General features: G+C 36.8%; 1 protein-coding gene across 1 annotated transcript in view; it reads right to left on the bottom strand.

Annotated features, from left to right (window-relative positions):
* LOC121426384 (polypeptide N-acetylgalactosaminyltransferase 13-like) overlaps positions 1 to 19,598 on the bottom strand; it is a 115,269-nt gene that overhangs the window by 14,716 nt on the left and 80,955 nt on the right. Inside the window, exons 8-9 of the mRNA XM_041622671.1 lie at positions 14,033 to 14,213; positions 3,854 to 3,993 (exon numbers count right to left, since the gene is read on the bottom strand). Coding sequence (XP_041478605.1) covers positions 3,854 to 3,993; positions 14,033 to 14,213 — 321 coding nt within the window. The remainder of the gene's footprint in view (positions 1 to 3,853; positions 3,994 to 14,032; positions 14,214 to 19,598) is intronic.

The following is a 19,598-nucleotide window of genomic DNA, read 5'->3' as shown; positions in this document are numbered from 1 at the left end:
TGGTGCGGTCACAAGGTCACCCTTTTCCAACACAACCGCATCGGAGGGGGCGTGTCCAGTTGTCATGGCGATTATCCGCCTTTTTCAGGACGGGCGCTCGTAAAAATAATGCGGCTTATTTTCGGAGTTTATGAACGCAATTTTTATTGAATTATCCGCATTACTCTTAGGCGGCTAATTGGAGGATAGGTTTATGAAAAGGGTATAAGTCTCAAATCGTAGCTAATCTTACGACCGCTATGACGTCATTACGACTAGATATTAAATTTGCTTTGATTCTAAGAACTCAAGGATATTAGCATAGTCACAGATTTGAAGATATGTGTATTCGTACGATGATTTTGAACATTACACAGTAAGATATTCCAAGTCTCAATATTAGCATCAAATTCTACTTCGTGTTATACCAAAATTGGGTCGCAGACCGATCGTAAGGTGTGCGGGTGCCTTAAGATGGGTAGTGCCTTGTGAATCCAAATTGGGAGCATTCTAAAGAACTTTGTCTTCCTCCAATAGAGACCAGTGTCTCTTAATACATTGAATTCTTAACATTCCAGTGATTTATATAGTGCCATGTCTGAATAAACACTGTTAAACCTAAGGTACAATCATTATACACACTAAATTGGCAACTCCATTAAAACAATTAAATAACTAATTAAAAAAAAAACCTGGTAACTTTTCTTTCAAATTCTGATTATCATAATTCATTTCCATTCACGTTATATCCATATTTAATATTTTCAAATTAATGATGGTTGCCAATCTGAAGATCAAACAATCTTTTATGGCAGCAGTGTACCTTGCATGTACCTCCCATGTACTACCTTGCTTACATGCATAGAACTGAATCTCCAGCGATCATCAAGTGCCTCACACAGATACTAACCCTGGTGACATCTTGCACTTGAGCAATGAAACACTTGTCTACACTCACTTTAAACAGCCAAAGACCAATTCTTCCAAAGTAAAAATAAAATACTCTAAATTGGCAAATCAATGAGAATTATCAAATTACTATAGAAAAATGCAAATTGGCAACTTTTCTTATAAATTTTGCCTCATCATTCATTTCAACCCGTGTTCCATATCAATATTTTCAAATTAATGAACGTTGGCAATTTGATGAGCAAATACAGATCAAACTTTCTCTTACATGGCAACAGTGTACCTTGCATGTACCTCCTACCAACTACCCTACTTTAATACATATATGCATAGAACTGAACCTCCAGCGCTCATCAAGTGCCTCACACAGATACTAACCCTGGTGACATCTTGCACTTGAGCAATGAAACACTTGTCTACACTCACTTTAAACAGCCAAAGACCAATTCTTCCAAAGTAAAAATAAAATACTCTAAATTGGCAAATCCATGAACATGATAAAATTACTATAGAAAAATGCAAATTGGCAACTTTAAAAAAAATTTGCCTCATCATTCATTTCAACCTGTGTTCCATATCAATATTTTCAAATTAATGAATGTTGTCAATTTGATGAGCAAATACAGATCCAACTTTCTCTTACATGGCAGCAGTGTACCTTGCATGTACCTCCTACCTACTGCCCTACTTACATGCATAGAACTGAACCTCCAGCGATCATCAAGTGCCTCACACTAACCCTGGTGACTTTGTGCACTTGAGAAACGAAACACTATACTCACTTTAAACAGTCAAAGACCAATTCTTCCACGTTCTCATTTTATGCGCCGAGAAGCTCTAGGGAGCTCTAACAGCACTTCTTGGTGATGTCAAGGCCGAAATGCATATAGGCTACATGTAATATGGTGCAGGGTTGTTGTCGTCGTGTGTTACTCTAATTTCAATTGTTGTGCAGGAAATGTCATGAAATGTTGTAATTTTCAAAATTTGGGTGTTTTATATTATCTGATTCATTTCTTGACGGCTTTATTCTGTTTAGTCAAGATTTGTCTCAAAATGCTGGATGTATTTCAACTATCTCTCCAAAGTTTTTAAGGAAATTTCTTCCTTCGTGAATTGACATGATGACAGAGAGAGGCAAAGGATATTATCTCTTTCAAATTCTATTACATACATGTAACATTCTAAAAATATATATAGAATCATGGCCCTGCATCATTTTGGGGGTAGAACCACTGGTATAATTCAAAAGGTAGTAATGATGAGGTGGAGGGATCCGGATAAGAAAATGGAACCAGGAAACCATAAAATACTTTGGAATAAATTTTAGGACACAAAATCACATCGAAAAAAGAGTGGACCGATTTGAAAAAGCAACCAAACAAGATAGGATTAGAATTACATATATACTACACTGCCGTACTTTGGCAAAAGGAAGCAAGTGATAAAAGTTTCATTTGTTGTAAATGAGCAATGTGTGTTCGTCAACTCAACAGCAGATTTTCTTCAATATCTTTACATAGAACAGTCATTTCTTCCCCAGATTTTGCCTGAACATGCAACATACAAAGAGTGTTTCAGAAACAACATTGACTCAGTTGACTGATGTGTCACTTGCTTCCTTTTGACAAAGTTGGGCAGTACAGATACTTTATGAAACCTGACACCCACTCTGCCAGTCAGAGAGCAGTTGTAACAGTTTCCTCTGTGCATCTTGGCCCTCTGGGACACTTGAACCTTCGATTACATTCTCTCTATCCTCCAGGCTATATATTCATCCAAACTTACAGATTTGTTTTTTTCTCGACAGGATGACACTTCCGAAGACCCCATTCTTCCTTAAGATGCTTTCATATCCGATCGATCATGAGAATGTAAATACCAAATCATCACTACTTATTCATTTTTACTCAATTATCATTTTGATTGTTAGTTAGGTAATTCTTTCCCTGTTTCTGCTTTACTTGTTCAAATGATATGTTATCTTATTTGGGTCGGCCGTACACAAGGCCAATTTCTGTTTGGCTGCTACCCTTTCAGTATAATACTTTATTTATGTCTATGTCTGATTTATTTCATGTTTGTACTATTTATATTGTTGTTTTATACTGAGAAAAATATATTGAATTGTATGTCTGTAAATTCTGAGAACCTGTTCATATCTAAGGAATCCCTTTGTGCATTTAAATCCACCTAACCCCGGTCAAGTTCCTGCAGCTATGAGCTTGGCACATTTCTCTTGCCTTATGCCTTCACTTCACCCATAACATTCTTGAACATTGCATTTGGAAACATTCCTGTGGAAGTTCTTGTAAGTTTGAAAAGAATCTCCTGGGTCTGTCATGGTCTAGTGGTTCTGTCTCTCATCTGTCAACCTGAGGGTCATGGGTTCAAATCCCAGCCACAGTGATTGTGAACAGGGTCTTAGAGAGAAGTATACCACTGAGGATTCATGAAAACATGTCAATATCATAGTGACCTTCACCCCCCCCCCCATCATCATCGCATCATCGTAAGAGCTAGAGGAGAAAGTCCATACTCTCACCAAGTTTGATTTTGTTTGTTTAAAAAAAGAGAAGAAAATAAACGAAAAATGTTAAGCAGAAGCATGAGCACTTACCATCTTTAAAATAAAACAAAATATTATTAAGATCCTTTTAAAGTTGCATGTTATTCAGACTGAATGAAATTGGAATACTATCCATGTAAAACAAGTTCAATTCCAAAAGGAACTAAATCCACTTTTTCATGTAAATGAAGCTTCTGACAAAAGAACACTCGTCACTTTATGAAAGTCTTGAAACCAAAGATTTCTAAATTCTGAAAGCTATGATTTTAACAATCTCAATTCTTACATCACATTTCTTTTGATTCATTTACACAACACAATTCCTGCATGTTGTTCAAGTATTGAAAGAATGGACTTAGGTCCTTATGGAATTAAACCTCTCATCACTATACATACCTCTCCTATAGTTTTAAAGTCCAATCTAAACTGGGACTCTGGGTATACATTTTCTAGATACCACTCAAAAGTGTGGCACTTTAACCTGTCTCGCAGCTTTTTTCTTTGTGTAACATCACCATATTCTGTTTTCCGCACACCTGTTAGGAAGAGAGTAGAAAAAGATGAAATAAAAAATTATCTATTTTGATCTGTTTAAATGGATTTTTTGCTATTAGCAATGAAAGACATAGAAATGAAAAGAATAATATGTTACAAATCCTCAATAAACAGATAGCAGTACACAATTTAAAAAGGTGATTGAAATGAGCACATTACACATATATTTGTTAAATGGATTTTTAAAACACTGAGGAAAATCTCCATAGATTGCAAATAATCTGTTCTGTATAAAAGTAAGGCATCAGACAATACAAGTCATGTACAAGAAAACTATAAATTTACCATCTCCAACTTTCTGCCCCCAACAAAAAATACAGAATTAAAATCCAAATTGATGCAAGCAAGAAAAAACCAAGAAGTAATACAAAGAAATGTGAAGGGTACACTGAAATGATTCTGTCATCACATTGCACAGAAAAATAAAGAACTTATTGATATGATGTTATCTAAAAGTAAATTCTGAATCTGAATAGATGAATAATTCCAATAAATAACTCCAATTTCATGTCGAAACACTTGCAACACTTCAAGAGACTACCTAAACGCAATAAAGCTAAATCATGTATTTAATAGAATACTGCATGAAAAATAACAATTTCAAAGCTCCAATGCAAGCATGTATGCACACACAGAGGCACAAAAATGCCAATCAATTGCAATGCACACACATAGCTTTCCATACATCAAATGAGGCTGTGCAAAAACAAATGGTACACAAAGGTATGTTGGCTCACAAGCCAGCCAAAATATGTTTCCAATGTCACAAGGCCAACACTAAAACATTTTTTTTCTTTCTGAATTCAATTTGCACTTGTGACTGGGCATGTAGTCAAACACGTCAGTCACTATCAAGATATCCATGTCATAATCATGGTGAAATGTGTTCAATAATAATCATCATATTACTGAGACAACCTACATCTCAAATGTCACTCTGTCTCAAGTTGATTGTCTCTTGCTTACGAAGCATGGAGAAGAGGGATCATGATCACATTTTCTCCTAGATTTTAAACATAGCAAATTATAGAGATGTTAATACTCTATGAATTGAAGGAGAGAATGAAAGACTGAATAAGGAAATAACTGAAATATATAGAAATATATGAGTCTAAAAAGTAGTATTAAAGTATTAAAAGCAAATAGACCTTCAGGCCTGGAAATGAAGCCCCCAGTGGGGTCCAGGAGCACCCTCCCAAGACTTTTTTTAAAAATTAATTTTAACTACCCCAAATGCCACCAAATAAACACTTCATCATTATTATCACCATCAACATCATCACAATCACACATCATCATCATCATCACCATCATTATCATCATCACCATCATCTAACTACCCCAAATGCCACCAAATAAACACTTCATCATTATTATCACTGTCAAACATCATTATCATCACCATCAAACATCATCATCATCATCTTCTAACTACCCCCAAATGCCACCAAATAAACACTTCATATTATTATCACTATCAAATATCATTATCATCACAATCAAACATCATCATCATCATCATCATCATCAAACTGCCCAAATGCCACCAAATAAACACTTCATCATTATTATCACCGTCAAACATCATTATCATCACCATCAAACATCATCATCATCATCATCATCATCATCCTTATCAGTAGCACAAATTACCATCATTGTTGTACAAGAGGCTGTTCTCACTACGTTCCTAAAACTAGTTTACTGGAAACTAATTGAGTGGAAACTTGTTTAACTCGTTGTGAGAACGGTCAAAGCGGTCTTGGAAGCGATCTTCCGAACCAGTTTGGAAAACCATCTCGCAATGTAGTTTTCAAGATCGCTTTGCCTCGTTAAACTGGTTTTAGCGTGAGGAAATACCTGTTCTTTGGGAATAGGTCTTCGCACATTTTGAGCACGCTACTCCACACGACAGGTGTAGAATGCCTATGCTGCGGTTTCGAATTTCGTGCGAAACGTGTCGCCTCTCTGAGAGTGTTTCCATAGTAACAAGAGCGCTTTACATGAAGTGATTTAGAAAACCACTTTCGTGTGATCAAGTGGTAAAGCTAGCAAAACGATCTTCTAAACTGGTTTCCTGAATCGGTTTCCAGTAAACTAGTTTTAGAAAGCGTAATGAGAACGGCCTCTGTTGTTTGTTTGTCTTGTTTTCCTCATGATTTTGTTCAATCATTACCATCATACTCTCCAACATTGACTCATAATTATCTGTCATGTTTTCAGCTTCTGAAAATGACCTTCATAACATCCGGGTTCCCCTTAAAGGGATGGTCCAGGCTGAAAATATTAATATTTCAATGCATAGAGTAGAAGTCACTGGGCAAAATGCCGAAAATCTCAACAAAATCGGATAACAAATAATAAAGTTATTGAAGTTTAAAGTTTAGCAATATTTTGTGGAAACAGTTGTCATGAATATTCATTAGGTGGGCTGATGATGTCACATCTCCACTTTCTGTTTTTCTTATGTTATTACATAGAAACATCTTTTTTCATTATTTCATACTTGTGTGAATAATATGTCTCCCTCATAATGAAATAAGTTGCAGAAAAAAATATCTAATGCACTATTCAGTTGTCAATCCAATTTTCTAGTTCTGGGAGAAAATATGTGAATAAACCTAATTTCATATAATAAAATCCAAAAGAACAAGTGTGGATGTGACATCATCAGCCCACCTAATGAATATTCATGATGACTGTTTTCACAAAATATTGCAAACTTTAAAATTCAAAAACTTTGTTATTTGTTATCCGATCTTGATGAAATTCTTGGCATTTTGCTCAGTAAATTCTACTCTATTTATTAAGCTATAGATACTTCCAGCCCGGACCATCCCTTTAATTGTCAACAGTCACACAAACGAATCTTGACTCCAAATCGCCTATAGTACGTCCTTGGTAATAACGTAACAGCTATAGTCGGCCTGGAGTCTGCTTCTCCGGTCTGACTGAAGTACTGATGCGCCTGTGAGACCATACATGCACAGAGGAGACAGTACAGTGCAGTCTCGTTGCACTGCATGACTGCACTCTCCGCACTTGTCTGCACTTCCAGATATTCAGAGTTGACTGATGATGGGCACATATTTACACACTTGTACATGTACGAAATAGGAACTAGATGGCTCATGTGGTTCCTTGGCTGTGTTCTGACTTGCAAGAACTTTACCTGTTTCAGATTCATTTGTGAAAGAATGTTTATAGCTAATAACACAGAGAAAATGCATTACGCCATCTTCTCATGAGAAGAGAAAAATTCCTCTTTTTTATATAACCTAGTAATATCAAGTTATGAAGCACTTCATTGTTGGAACTTTTCTTTTATCTTCTCAAGAAACATAGACAGCACTTTATATTGCATATTTTGTAGGGGCGACATCAAGGTGCTTTAATGGGGGGGGGGCAGATGAAAAAATGGTGATGACCCCTTTACCCCTTTTTCTAAATGGAATCTATCTTTGATAATTTTCTTCCTTCTTTCTTGTTAAAACATTCTCTTTGCTCCATTTCATTCTCTTTGGCACTACTTGAAGAATCAATCATGGGGGGGGAGGAGATGCATCCCAGGCCGCCCGTAGCATCATCCCCTTCCATAAAAGCTCATTTACAATCCATTGCTAGAGTTTCATTAGCAATCATCCATTGCACTTCAATGAGAGATGAAGTATCGCATCATAACAGATTTCCTTTTCGCATGACAAAACAATGAAAATACTCTATGAAACATGCACATCTTGTGGATAAATTGATTGCTACATGTTTCGAGTGGTCGTTTGTTGCACTTCGATAAATGATAGAGTGCTTGTCGAAACAAATCTTTCTCCTTCACATCAACATAATGATTAAAGTCTTTGTAAGAGATGCATACTCCAATTACAGTTGATATTTAAAGGTCCAGTCCACCCCAGCAAAATGTTGATTTGAATAAGAAAAATCAAACCAGCATAACGCTGAAAATGTCATCAAAATCGGATGTGCTCTTCTATAAATAGTAGAAGTAGGTTCAGGTGACAAACCTCAGGTTGGCAGTGATGGTATCCATTTCTTTCTCTTCATCTTATCCTCTAACCCCCTTGATAGATATTGCTGAACATGCTGCAAAAGATTCGTTGAGCAGTCTAGGTGTTTTGCTTTTTAAAGGACAAGTCCATCCCAACCAAAAATTGATTTGAATAAAAAGAGGCAAGTCAAACAAGCATAACACTTGAAATTTCATCAAAATTGGATGTAAAATAAGAAAGTTATGGCATTTAAAGTTTCGCTTATTTTCTCACAAAATAGTGATATGCACAACTCAGGGACATGCAAATGAGTCAGTCGATGATATCCATCACTCACTGACTATTTCTTTTGTTTTTTTTTAATTGTTTGAATGATACAATATTTCATTTTTTTACAGATTTGACAATAGGGACCGACTTGACTAAACCATATAATTCCACATGCCCAGGGAGGAATTTATCAGTTTCACTTGACAATGAGGAGAAAATATAGTATTTCAAGTTTCATGTAATAAAATACAAAACAAATAGTGAGTGGATGACGTCATCAGTCTCCTCATTTGCATACCGACCAGGATGTGCATATCACTGTTTTGTGAAATTAAGCGAAACTTCAAAATGTCATAACTTTCTTATTTTACATCCAATTTTGATGAAATTTCAAGTGTTATGCTTGTTTGACTTGCCTCTTTTTATTCAAATCATTTTTTGTTGGGATGGACTTGTCCTTTAAAAAGCAAAACACCAAGACTGCTCAACAAATCTTTGGCAGCATGTTTAGCAATATCTATCGAGGGGGTTAGAGGATCATTTTTTAAGATGAAGAGAAAGAAATGGATACCATCACTGCCAACCTGAGATTTGTCACCTGAACCTACTTCTTCTATTTATAGAGGAGCACCAAGTGTCTTCCCACTATCTGTTTTCCACAATCAAATTGATTTGAGCGACTGAGGGGAAGGTTAACTCAACACCAAAGAGCACACTTCTCAAAACTGTCATTGTCGACAGGCCGACTTCATGGTGAAGTGTTTTTGGTTAGTTGATGAGCCTGTGAGAACGCTCCCCTTCAATAATAGCATGGGATTCCATTCACACCGGGTATTTTTACTTTAACTAAAACCCAGGTCTATATCATCAACATGAAAAAAATAGGGTTGTTTTCCAAGTCTGAGCATTAGAAAGTGGCCATGTAAACATCCCTCTTTGATCCATTCCAAACAACAACATTGAATTATGGAATGATCATCTAAACATTCATGTTCAATCTACATGAAAAGGACTGTGACACCTACATGTACATGTAGACGTTTTAACCAGCATAGTTACCAACGTATACACTGTAGAACGTGTGGCCAACCCTTTCTCCTTTAATCCTCTTCCTGATATCAAGCATTCTATGTTATCAAAAATTGCATAAACAATCCAAAATATCACATATTCAACTCTTCATCAGAATCATAAAAGGCATGGCTCGACATCAGCAGTTGCCTGGTGGCCCCGAGCAACATTAACTGAGAGTCAGGTAGTTCGGGCCACCAACCTTCTGTAAATGCCCACAACTGGTGGCCCGGTTGGGCTTCCAAAGTTTTGATAAACTGAAAATGTTTTCTATTGTTTAGGTCCACCAAATTTGTTTAGTGGGTCACCAAAAATATACAATTGAAGGTTTTGGTGGACCGATCAGGCCACAAAGAAAAAAGGATTATGTGGAGCCTTTCATGATATAAAGAAATGTGATTCAGAAGCGGCTCATCATAGCCAACATGATGCATGTTTGCATGCGCTGGCTAAAACAAAGGTGTGAAAGTCCATTATAAGGTTTTAACTTGAATGATCATCCAGCAAGAAGGAAGACAAGCATGAATTGGACACCAACAACCTCCTCTCAGCTAGTTTTCAACAAGTGTAGGGAGCTCTGTGGTAGTTCAATGCTCCCCCATGATCGAAAGTGTCATGTGCTTCATCTGAATTAATATTCAAACACACGATCTCTAGCAACTGTGATGAAAGAGAGCCCCATTTAGATAAGACAACTTCAGATCTGCATTCAAATTGCAGTTGAGATTTTACCGGACGTTAAGAGTTATGTATGAACATGCCTGCGTACTTGCCCTCAAGGAGGAACCTACATTTTGTACTCCACCCATGCTTGAATGGTGTAACGTTCTTCATGTGAAATATGCAAAAGCATGCACCGCTATAGTGGCGAAATAGGGCGCCGTAATTGGGCTTGGGCTTGTATCGAAGCAGTCGACTTCAATTTGAATTCTTATTTCGGTAATGATAAATTATACGACATAATGGTGCAGGGGGTTTTTCGCTCTAGGTATGTTATTCAACAATGTGATCTCTCTGCACATTAAAGCCCTCTTGCTGGGATATTCACTCAGAATGCAGGAATTAGTCAGACTTAAATGTGAGGGAAGGGGGTCTTCCTAGGGTTAAAGGATTGTGGTAGTGGTTTTTAAATTCAGAGTATTGTAAGGATTAGGATAGGATTTTAAGATTTTTTAAATAATAATAATAATACGCATTTTTATAGCGTCATCAATCTAGAAACGATCTATTCCGAAGTGCATTTTTAAAAATTATTTATATAATATTGACTGGTCTTGAGGGGATCATCAAATATGTCGCCCGCAACAGAATCATATTGGCACGAGTCTTCAGACGAGGGCAATATGGTTCTTTTAAGGGTGGCATATTTGATGTTTCCCAAAAGAAGAGCCAGTCAGTATTATTATTACATAGGCTAACACTGTACAATGTGTAATTAAAGCTACTATTTGGATACATTTTATATGCCTGTTTGCTTATCACTACTTCTGACTTCAGGTTATTCAAGGCCAATAAACGAAGTAACCATTAGTAAGCAATTGTGTCGTAAGTTGTTACCTTGCATAGTAAATGAGGCTTTAATAGGAGGAAATTATGTTACCTTGTAGTCGCGCATCATGCATGATGCGCACATACACTCAACGAGTAGAAATGCGCGTGGGTTACGTTTGTATATGCACTGTACGCGCCGCCCATTACCTACAATGCGTTGGTTCATAAATTGGTTACAGCCAGATTTCTGAATTACTGAATTTAGCGACCGAAATCGGCTCCAACTGCGCAAAGGAGCTAGCAGAAATATGGCCTCAATTATGTACAGGATTCCTATGGGCAAAGCCTCGGGAGGGCAACATGGCAAATGTTTACCTCGTTGGTCTTGGATTGAAAGTAGCAAGCGAAATATGACTTATATTTATCTCCTAACATGCCTTGTAAAGGTAATAATTTTTATTACTCTATGCCTAAAATGCATATTATGTGTTCTCCAGTATCACATTCCACATGTTCTTTAGAGACAAGTACAGAACAGAACGATTGTAAATAGTGATAATCTCAGGGAAAAAACCCATGAATTTCCAAACAGATAAAGCTTGGCAAAACACAAGCTGAACAATGTGAGGTATCATTTCCCCTACCATCAATCTGGCCTGCAACACACTATGCCATTTGCAAGAATAATGGTCACTGACAATTGGTAAAGACATCAGATGATTCTGACATTCTCTCAAGTGTGTTACATACTTTGCCCCAGTTACTTCTTGTTCTTCCCTTATCTGCTGAGGAGATGTAAGGAGACGGTTATGAAATTGGGAGTGACAATGGAAAGTAGAGGAGAAATACAGGTACGGTCAGGTGGTGGAGAGATTGGGGGTGGGGTGGGGAGGGATACATAGAAATGGGGCGAACAGGGACGGTTGGAGAGAGGGAATGGGCTGAAAATGAGAAAAAGAACAGCCAATGGGAAGGAGAAGGGAAAAGATAAAGTGAGTAAATAGGAAATATGTGCTCTTTAGCATCTTTTTTCATTTGTGGGGCAATAAAGTACAGGGATGGGTGAGAATGAGATCTAAGGTAGATTGTAAATGAGCATGGAAATGGAGGAAGAGGTGGGGTAAACATGAGAATAAAGACCCAAAGAAGATAGTGAGTGGTTGAAAGAGTGAAGAAGAAAAAAAGATAAGGATATAGAAAGAGACAAAAAGGACAAAGTGATAAGCAGATAGTGAAGAGAATAGAGAGAGAAAGAGAGTAGAAAAATACAGAGAGGGGGACAAAGATAAAGAGAAAAAGGGACAAAGAGAAAATAACAATATAGGGTATTTATATTGCGCACATATCCACCTTGTTAGGTGCTCAAGGCGCTCCTATATTACCCGGCTAAGCTAGGCGGTTATAGCGCACACAGCTTTTTAAGGAATTACTTCCTACTGGTACCCATTTACCTCTCCTGGGTTGAGTGCAGCACATTGTGGATCAGTTTCTTGCTGAAGGAAATTACGCCAAGGCTGGGATTCGAACCCATGACCCTCTGTTTCAAAGTCCGAAGACTGATCCACTGGGCCACAACGCTCCACAATGAGAAGTACAAAGTGAAAAAGAGGAAGAAAGAGAGCAAGAAAGAAAAAAGTAACGAGAGAAAAGGGGAGGGAGAAAGAAGGGGAGAAGAGACAGAGAGAGAGAGAGAATGCAAGAAAGAGAGGAGACAACATAAAACAACAGAAATAAACAAGGAAGAAAATGGTGTGAGTGAAAAACAGAAGAAAACGGAGAGAAAAATGTAGGAGAGAGACAGAGAGAACACACATTCCAAGACAAAACTGACAAAGAAAGAGAGTGGCAACGACAAAGAGCAATAGACAGGGAGTGATAAAGCCGACACGCAAAGAAACATGAAACCTAATCCACCTCAAATCGCTTCACAAACCTGCCACAATCGCACAATCAAATCATGCAAAGTGGCCGGTAATGATGTCTCCCGAAACAACATCCCTCGCTCTGTGACAAATGGACTTGCAACCGTAGACGACAGCCCTTGTGTCTTCTTAAATTGCGGAGTGACTCTCGGGCCTAAATACCTGACAACAGACATCATTCACAATCCTTCATTTTCAGCATGAAATTTGTTTCAAGAAGTCAGTGCCGCTGTTAAACTCCTCTATGATGATGATTGGATAGGCTAAATTTCGTCCTGTGGCACGCCGCAGAAAGACCTACGTTTTATCAAATGCAACCAAAAATTCAAGCACAACTCCAAAAATAATCGAGTCAGATTGGCTGAAAACAAGTTGCGTTCAATTCAGACCTGGACTTGTGTTTGATTTGAACTCTTTGTGTGAAAGCTCATGATCAAGAAATGCAAATATACATACATGTTCATGTACATAAAATATGTACATTACAAATACAAAAAAATAAATAAATATGTACATGACCCTTGTGTTGTTTGAATGACCACCTTAAAGTAAACACACACACACCCACACAAACACCCTCATAACAACACATCCATGCCAAGACTAAAGAAAGAAAATCAGATGATAAAGAAAAAGAAAGGGGATAGAAAGAGAGAAAACTGCTTGTTCTACATGTATAAAGGATTCACCTTCAGAGAAATTTAACTGTGCCACAACATGGAGCTTATTACAAGGTGATTATATACTAGCAAACAGTGCATGCTCGCTATTAAAAGTGAGTGCTTGAAAATTTCTCTGTATTCCTAGTACACACCTAAAGCTTATCCACTACATGTACATGTAGCTAGTCACTAGTTATCAGCAAGCTTCAAGTATCTATATTGGTATTATATCGCATCTATGAGGCGCAGATTTATCTAGTTTCCTATTCAATGGCGCACTATATACTACCCCGGCTGTAGCTCCAGCTGCGAAACACCCTTGAAGCATTCAAGGAATTAATCCTACTGGGTACCCATTCACCTCACCTGGGTTGAGTGCAGCACAGTGTGGATCAACTTCTAGCTGAAGCAAAACATGCCATGGCTGAGATTTGAACCCACGTCCCTCTCATTGAAAGACAAGATTCGTAACCACTAGACCACGACGACTGAAATAAGACTTCAGAGGAATCAAAATTCATAGGCGTAAATATTCATATCTGAATGACACGCACCTCAAAACCCAAGCTAACAACAACAACAACAATTCATGATACTTGCCAGGTGATATTCTGTAATAGAAATTCCTATAATTATCCATCCAGACTTCTGCTAATCTCTGATTGTTACGATTTATGATTCGCCCCGTTCCGCCCGGGAAGGTGTATGGCGTTGATTTTCTGAAGACGTGACCAACGTGTGAACAGGTGACAATCTCTAAAGTTCCTCCGCACATCCATATCTGAAAGTATAAGAGTATGAAACCCTGTTCATATACATGTACGCTTTAAGGGTCCGTGAATGCATTCCCTTGTTGGCTGCCATGTAATTAGCATCAGGATGAGAAAATATTGTAATATCACTATTTTCTTAACACCTCTATATCTAAGAGAATGGAACTCATGACTGATTCGTTCTCAAATGGGTCCCTGACTGTAGTCTTAAAGCACTATGATAAGAAAACAAATTGCAACAATCTCTACATTTCCTGCACAATTCCATGTAAAGAACAAAGGCAGGAATTGATGACACCCATGCCTCTTTTTTTCACATTTTACGGGTTTCTGACTGCCAAAGAGGTACTAGTATTGATACAACATTGTGGTTAAAGTTCATTGACATCAAATGAAATTGACATTGATTTTGTGACCTGAAATACAAAATGATCAATAATTTTTTAGTACCTTTACAAGACTCAAAGTTTTATTGAAAGAAGGACCTACATGCAGCACTTTCAAACATGTGTCATTTTAAAACTGAAACTTCCTTGTTAATTGCGTAGGTCTAAGAAATTTGGAAAAGTAGCAAATACATGTATGCCTCGCTTCTGCTATCACTGGAGATTTCAAAAAATGACAACATCGAACATCAAGTATTTTACTTAACCAAAAAACTGTTTAAAAGTTTTTCATTTTTAAATACATGTTATCATAAACCTCTAAAATTTGTAAAGCTTAAATCTGACATTGTTTGATCCCCCACTTTCTACTAATAAAACAACATCAGCGGAAGATAAAACTAGATAATGATCTCTCTTAACCTTAAATAGACTGGGCTATTTCGATGCCTAAGAAGACTGGGGGGGGGGCTGATTCAGCCCCCCCTTATGATCTCGGCCGTCGATCGCGCGATCGCGACGAAAATTGGCACATGCGTTACCCATGGCATTATCTACAAAACTATAACATCAAATTCTGCAAAAAATCTCATGTCTCATTAATTATGCTAATTTATGCGTAAAATCATAAGTTTGCTCTAATTAATAAAAGAATGCCCCTGAAATGCTAAATTTTGTTTCACATACTCTAGATAGGCATCTTATCGAATTGATTTTGAAAAAATTTCAAAATCACATTTATTTTCTTATGTATTCTATTGTTTTCTAAATTTCTTATGTATTTCTTTGTTTTTCGACTTTTTGTTTTTTATTGTTTTTTCAATGGAAATTGTCGGGGACTTTATTTCTACCATAAAAAATATAAAATTAATTGATTTCAAGCAGTAAAAGTAAAAATAATGATACATTTATGAATTTTGGCTAAGAACACTATTTGCATTGGATTTGTACACAAATTCACGTTTTTGAGTAATTTTGGGTCTGCATGCACTCACGAAATGTTGCGTAATTTTGGAACCGCGTACCCGGGGGTCACAATTTTGGTCTCAAAAGTTGCGCGAGACTTGAAAGTAAAAAGTCAGTGAGCGACGCGGTCAAAAAATTTCGCGCGGCGGATTTATCGCGAAAAATGTCGAGGGGGGGGCTGAATCAGCCCCCCCCAGTCTTTTTTGGCTTAAAAGCCATTGAACATTAAAGTCCTTTTAAGTGTCTCATCTTGATGCAATGTTTGAGTAGATATTCCTCCCACAATCTACTTTTATTGATTTTCTTCAGACTGTTCCTATGAATTTTCATGAAAGCACCAGGGAAAAGAGTTTAGGATTTCATTTTTGATTAGGAGAGAAAAGCTGCTTCGGAACCGAAGCTAATCCTAGCCATTAATCCTCACGCTTGCTAAAAACCCTTTTCCTTTATTTCCCTTCATCAGCGCTGTCTGCAAAATGAAAATCGTCACGAAAGCTGCAGCATCTGATGGTATTGTTTCCATGGCAACGTAGTCTTCGCCTTCTTTGGGTTTGGTTCTCCTCAACAACAAATGTTTGCTTCGGTGTGTGTGGTATCTATTTCTCATCATCATGGTTATTGTCGTTTGGGAATATGAATATGAAAGTTTTACTGAAAACATATGGTTACATCAGAGTCAAAATGTAGTTTTAAATATTGAATGTTTTGACAATGTTCATGATTTATTTCTTGCTCTCTCTCTCTTATACTTTTTTATCTCCTAGAATATGAAAAAAGAATAAACTCGTATTTTTCTTGTTCACCCAAACAGAGCACAACTTTAATACTACCCCCTTACACAGAGTATATCTTTAAGTCATTGAATATAGACTATGATCTAATTAGGATCTAGTTGATTTCGAGGAAATATATGCATACATGTACTACACTATAAAAACAAATCAGGCAAAAATGACTAGTTAATAGGGTCAGCTGGGTGCAACTGTTATTCTAGTCATATTTGACTATTTTTTAGTCGTATTTTATTAGATAAGAGTTAATTCTTACTAGAATATATGTCAGAAATGTGACTAGCATATCAGTTGCACCCAGCTGACTACATATCTGTTTTAAAGTGATTGGTTAACATTGGTTTGACTTTTTAAAAATCTGAGCTAGAAGGTCACACTTGTCAACTGTGTCTGTGATATGTTACAAAAAGGAAGCCCAGAAAAAATTGCATGCGAAAATAATTATTTAGTGCTTCAAAAATTGAAATATAAAGTGACCGGAAACACCACCTTAATTTCATCCCAGAGACATATGTGTACTATTTAGGTGTCTATGAAGACGCCTATTTACAAAATCGGGGTTTGTCTTGTACTTTTAGCTTTTCATTCTCAATAATGGTTGTTTTCAGGGTTTATTAGTTCTAATACATGCACTTGTACACATGTTTCATCTTGGTTTGATAATTTTTTAAATTGCCTGCTCACAATGTTAAACAATACATTTAAGAGTGTACCTGTATGTATATCAAATTATCATAAGAAAAATTTACCATGTATTATTTGACAATATCAATGTTAGGGCAGATACACTATCTGATAAAGTGACTGAAATATTGACATGTAGTTTTTTTTTGAAGGTAAATTTTTCAGCTGCTAATTTAATTCTTTTATGAATATTCTTTTACCAATATCTAAATTCTTGTTTTTGGAAAGTTGATACAATGTGAGACAGAAGCCATTATACCCATAGGCAACAACTAAAGACCGTTTCCTGTATCATCTACAAGCATTGCTCAAGGCAGGAAAGTTCATACATTTTGAGCAAATACTTCTTGACTTCTCATCGCAAACAGGCAATTTCTCCCCTTCAGGAAATCCTATTATTTTCCCTCCTGCCTCCACGCTCTGCGCGAGCAACCGCTCCTCTTGATACGCAATATCCGTGCTTCGACTCGTCCGAGCCGCTGGTGGACTCCTCAAGACTGTCACGTTCCACGGTATTGCCAAACAAGATTCGGTTGCAATTCTTGTTTGCTGTCAACGCAGTGGAGGGCACTTTTCTGCTATTATGAAGGCAATCCAATATGCCACCTTTTTTCATTTTAATCATGAGCGGTGGTTTTCGGATAGAGCCTATTGAGCTAAACTGCTTGCCCTCAAAATACAGAATAAAGACTTTTATCTCTCCTTTATCGCGAGGGGTATACTTGTAACTACAGTGAAACCTGTGTAAAGACAGTTGGGGAAGTGAAGGTCATGTGAACCATTAGGCCACGCCACCACTACTTCAGATCTGGCTGATTATCCCACTTAGAATAATAGAGATTATTAGAAATGAAGACTTTAAAACATCCTTTCCAGCAATATCAAAATGCTATATATATTCAAGCATTATCATTATTTAAGTATCTCCTTTTTATTTCATTTTTTTTTCATTTTATTTCAATTTTATTTATTTTTAGAACTCAATTATTTTCAGTTTTATCATCTCAATTACCATTATCATCCGCACGATCATTATGACACATTATTTGGTGAATCACCCAGCCAATCTACAGGTGAAAACATGCTCAGATTTTGGCTCAGGACAATACACTCATGATCATATACCACTGAAAACTATTCAAACCTCCAACATCGAGCCAAAACATCCGACGCTCTACAGCCCCAAGTCACATTCCAGAGCCAAGCGAGAATCCCCACTCGATTTGACGGAGATTGGATTTCTTAAATCTGGAAATTAATCTCGTAGACGGCTAATCGGGCTGGAATCTTGAAACTGAGCACCCTCCGGCTGATGGATAAATACATTTTGTGTTTTTAATCAATGTTACAATAAGATAGATGAATCTATCGTGATGCAGATCGATAACGCTTTCCCAGCTATACATTCTCCACCTCTCCACCCCTCCACCTTCCCTACTCAAAGGGATTTGTGACTGCCATCATAACTTTTTTTTTAATATCTACTTGGGGGCTTGAAATATCTTAGTATTCCAAAAATTAATACACATCTTTATATTACTTTCAATGTTTGAAAGTTCAAACCAGAAAACCTCCATTCCCTAGACCACTGCATAGACCTTGATTTTCAAAATATTTTTTTTTTATTTAAGTTTGGTTCAGTATCGCAGCACGGAAAATATCTCCCCTCCCCCAACTATGGCTTGTTAAACGAGACCAAAACAGACCACAATGAGGTCGCTTCAATTATTATGATTTTCTCTGTGGACCTTTGTGAAATCCATCAGTGATCTACTTTCCAAAAAAGACAAGCAATTGCTAAATAAGGAACCTGACTCTACCTAGTCGGAAGAAGCAGCACATAATCGATTAATTCCAGGGTCTTATAGCTTCTTGTGGTATTAATTTCATTGATTTATCGGCCGGCTTCTATGTGTTATCTATCAATTAGGGGGTCTCGAAGAGAGCGTTCACACGGGCAAAACTCAGTCTTTGCTGAAGAATTAATTGATGAAATTTACCATAAAATTAAGTCCTCTGAAAATATTGATATAAATCACTAATGGCAGCCTTATTTTGCATTTGAATTGTAATTTCAACTTGTAATGTATTGTTTAACACGTGAGTGCAATTTAGGTAACCATTTAGGTAACCATTTTACTATAAAAAAATGATCCCAAATATTTGTATGTATGTTACTAACATGATCCCAAATATTTGTTACTACAGACCTGTGCTAAATAGCTCAATAGATTTGTCTTGTTTTGACATACAGTATACAACAACCCTAAATAAAAAATAAAAATAGAATATTTTACCATTAGGATGCTTTACAGCAACACAGATTTTTAATCTATGAAGATTGAATTTCAAATTTAGCTAATGGGAATCTGGGGCCGATTGCACGAAAGGGTCTTTCGAAGGACCGTCTTTCGTGTCGCCCATCTTTTATGATACGCTATAAGCGGGGTGTTTCTGAAATTTATGATAAAGAATATGATTCGTTAAAATCAAATTTTAAATCAAATTTTATACAATTTCATGATATATCACATCATTTTATAAATAAATATTTTGTTATTTTAACGGA

The sequence above is a fragment of the Lytechinus variegatus genome, chromosome 13 (assembly GCF_018143015.1).
Source record: "Lytechinus variegatus isolate NC3 chromosome 13, Lvar_3.0, whole genome shotgun sequence".
Taxonomy (NCBI): domain Eukaryota; kingdom Metazoa; phylum Echinodermata; class Echinoidea; order Temnopleuroida; family Toxopneustidae; genus Lytechinus; species Lytechinus variegatus.
Note: the sequence above shows the minus strand (reverse complement) of the source record. Positions and strands in the feature narration are given on the sequence as shown.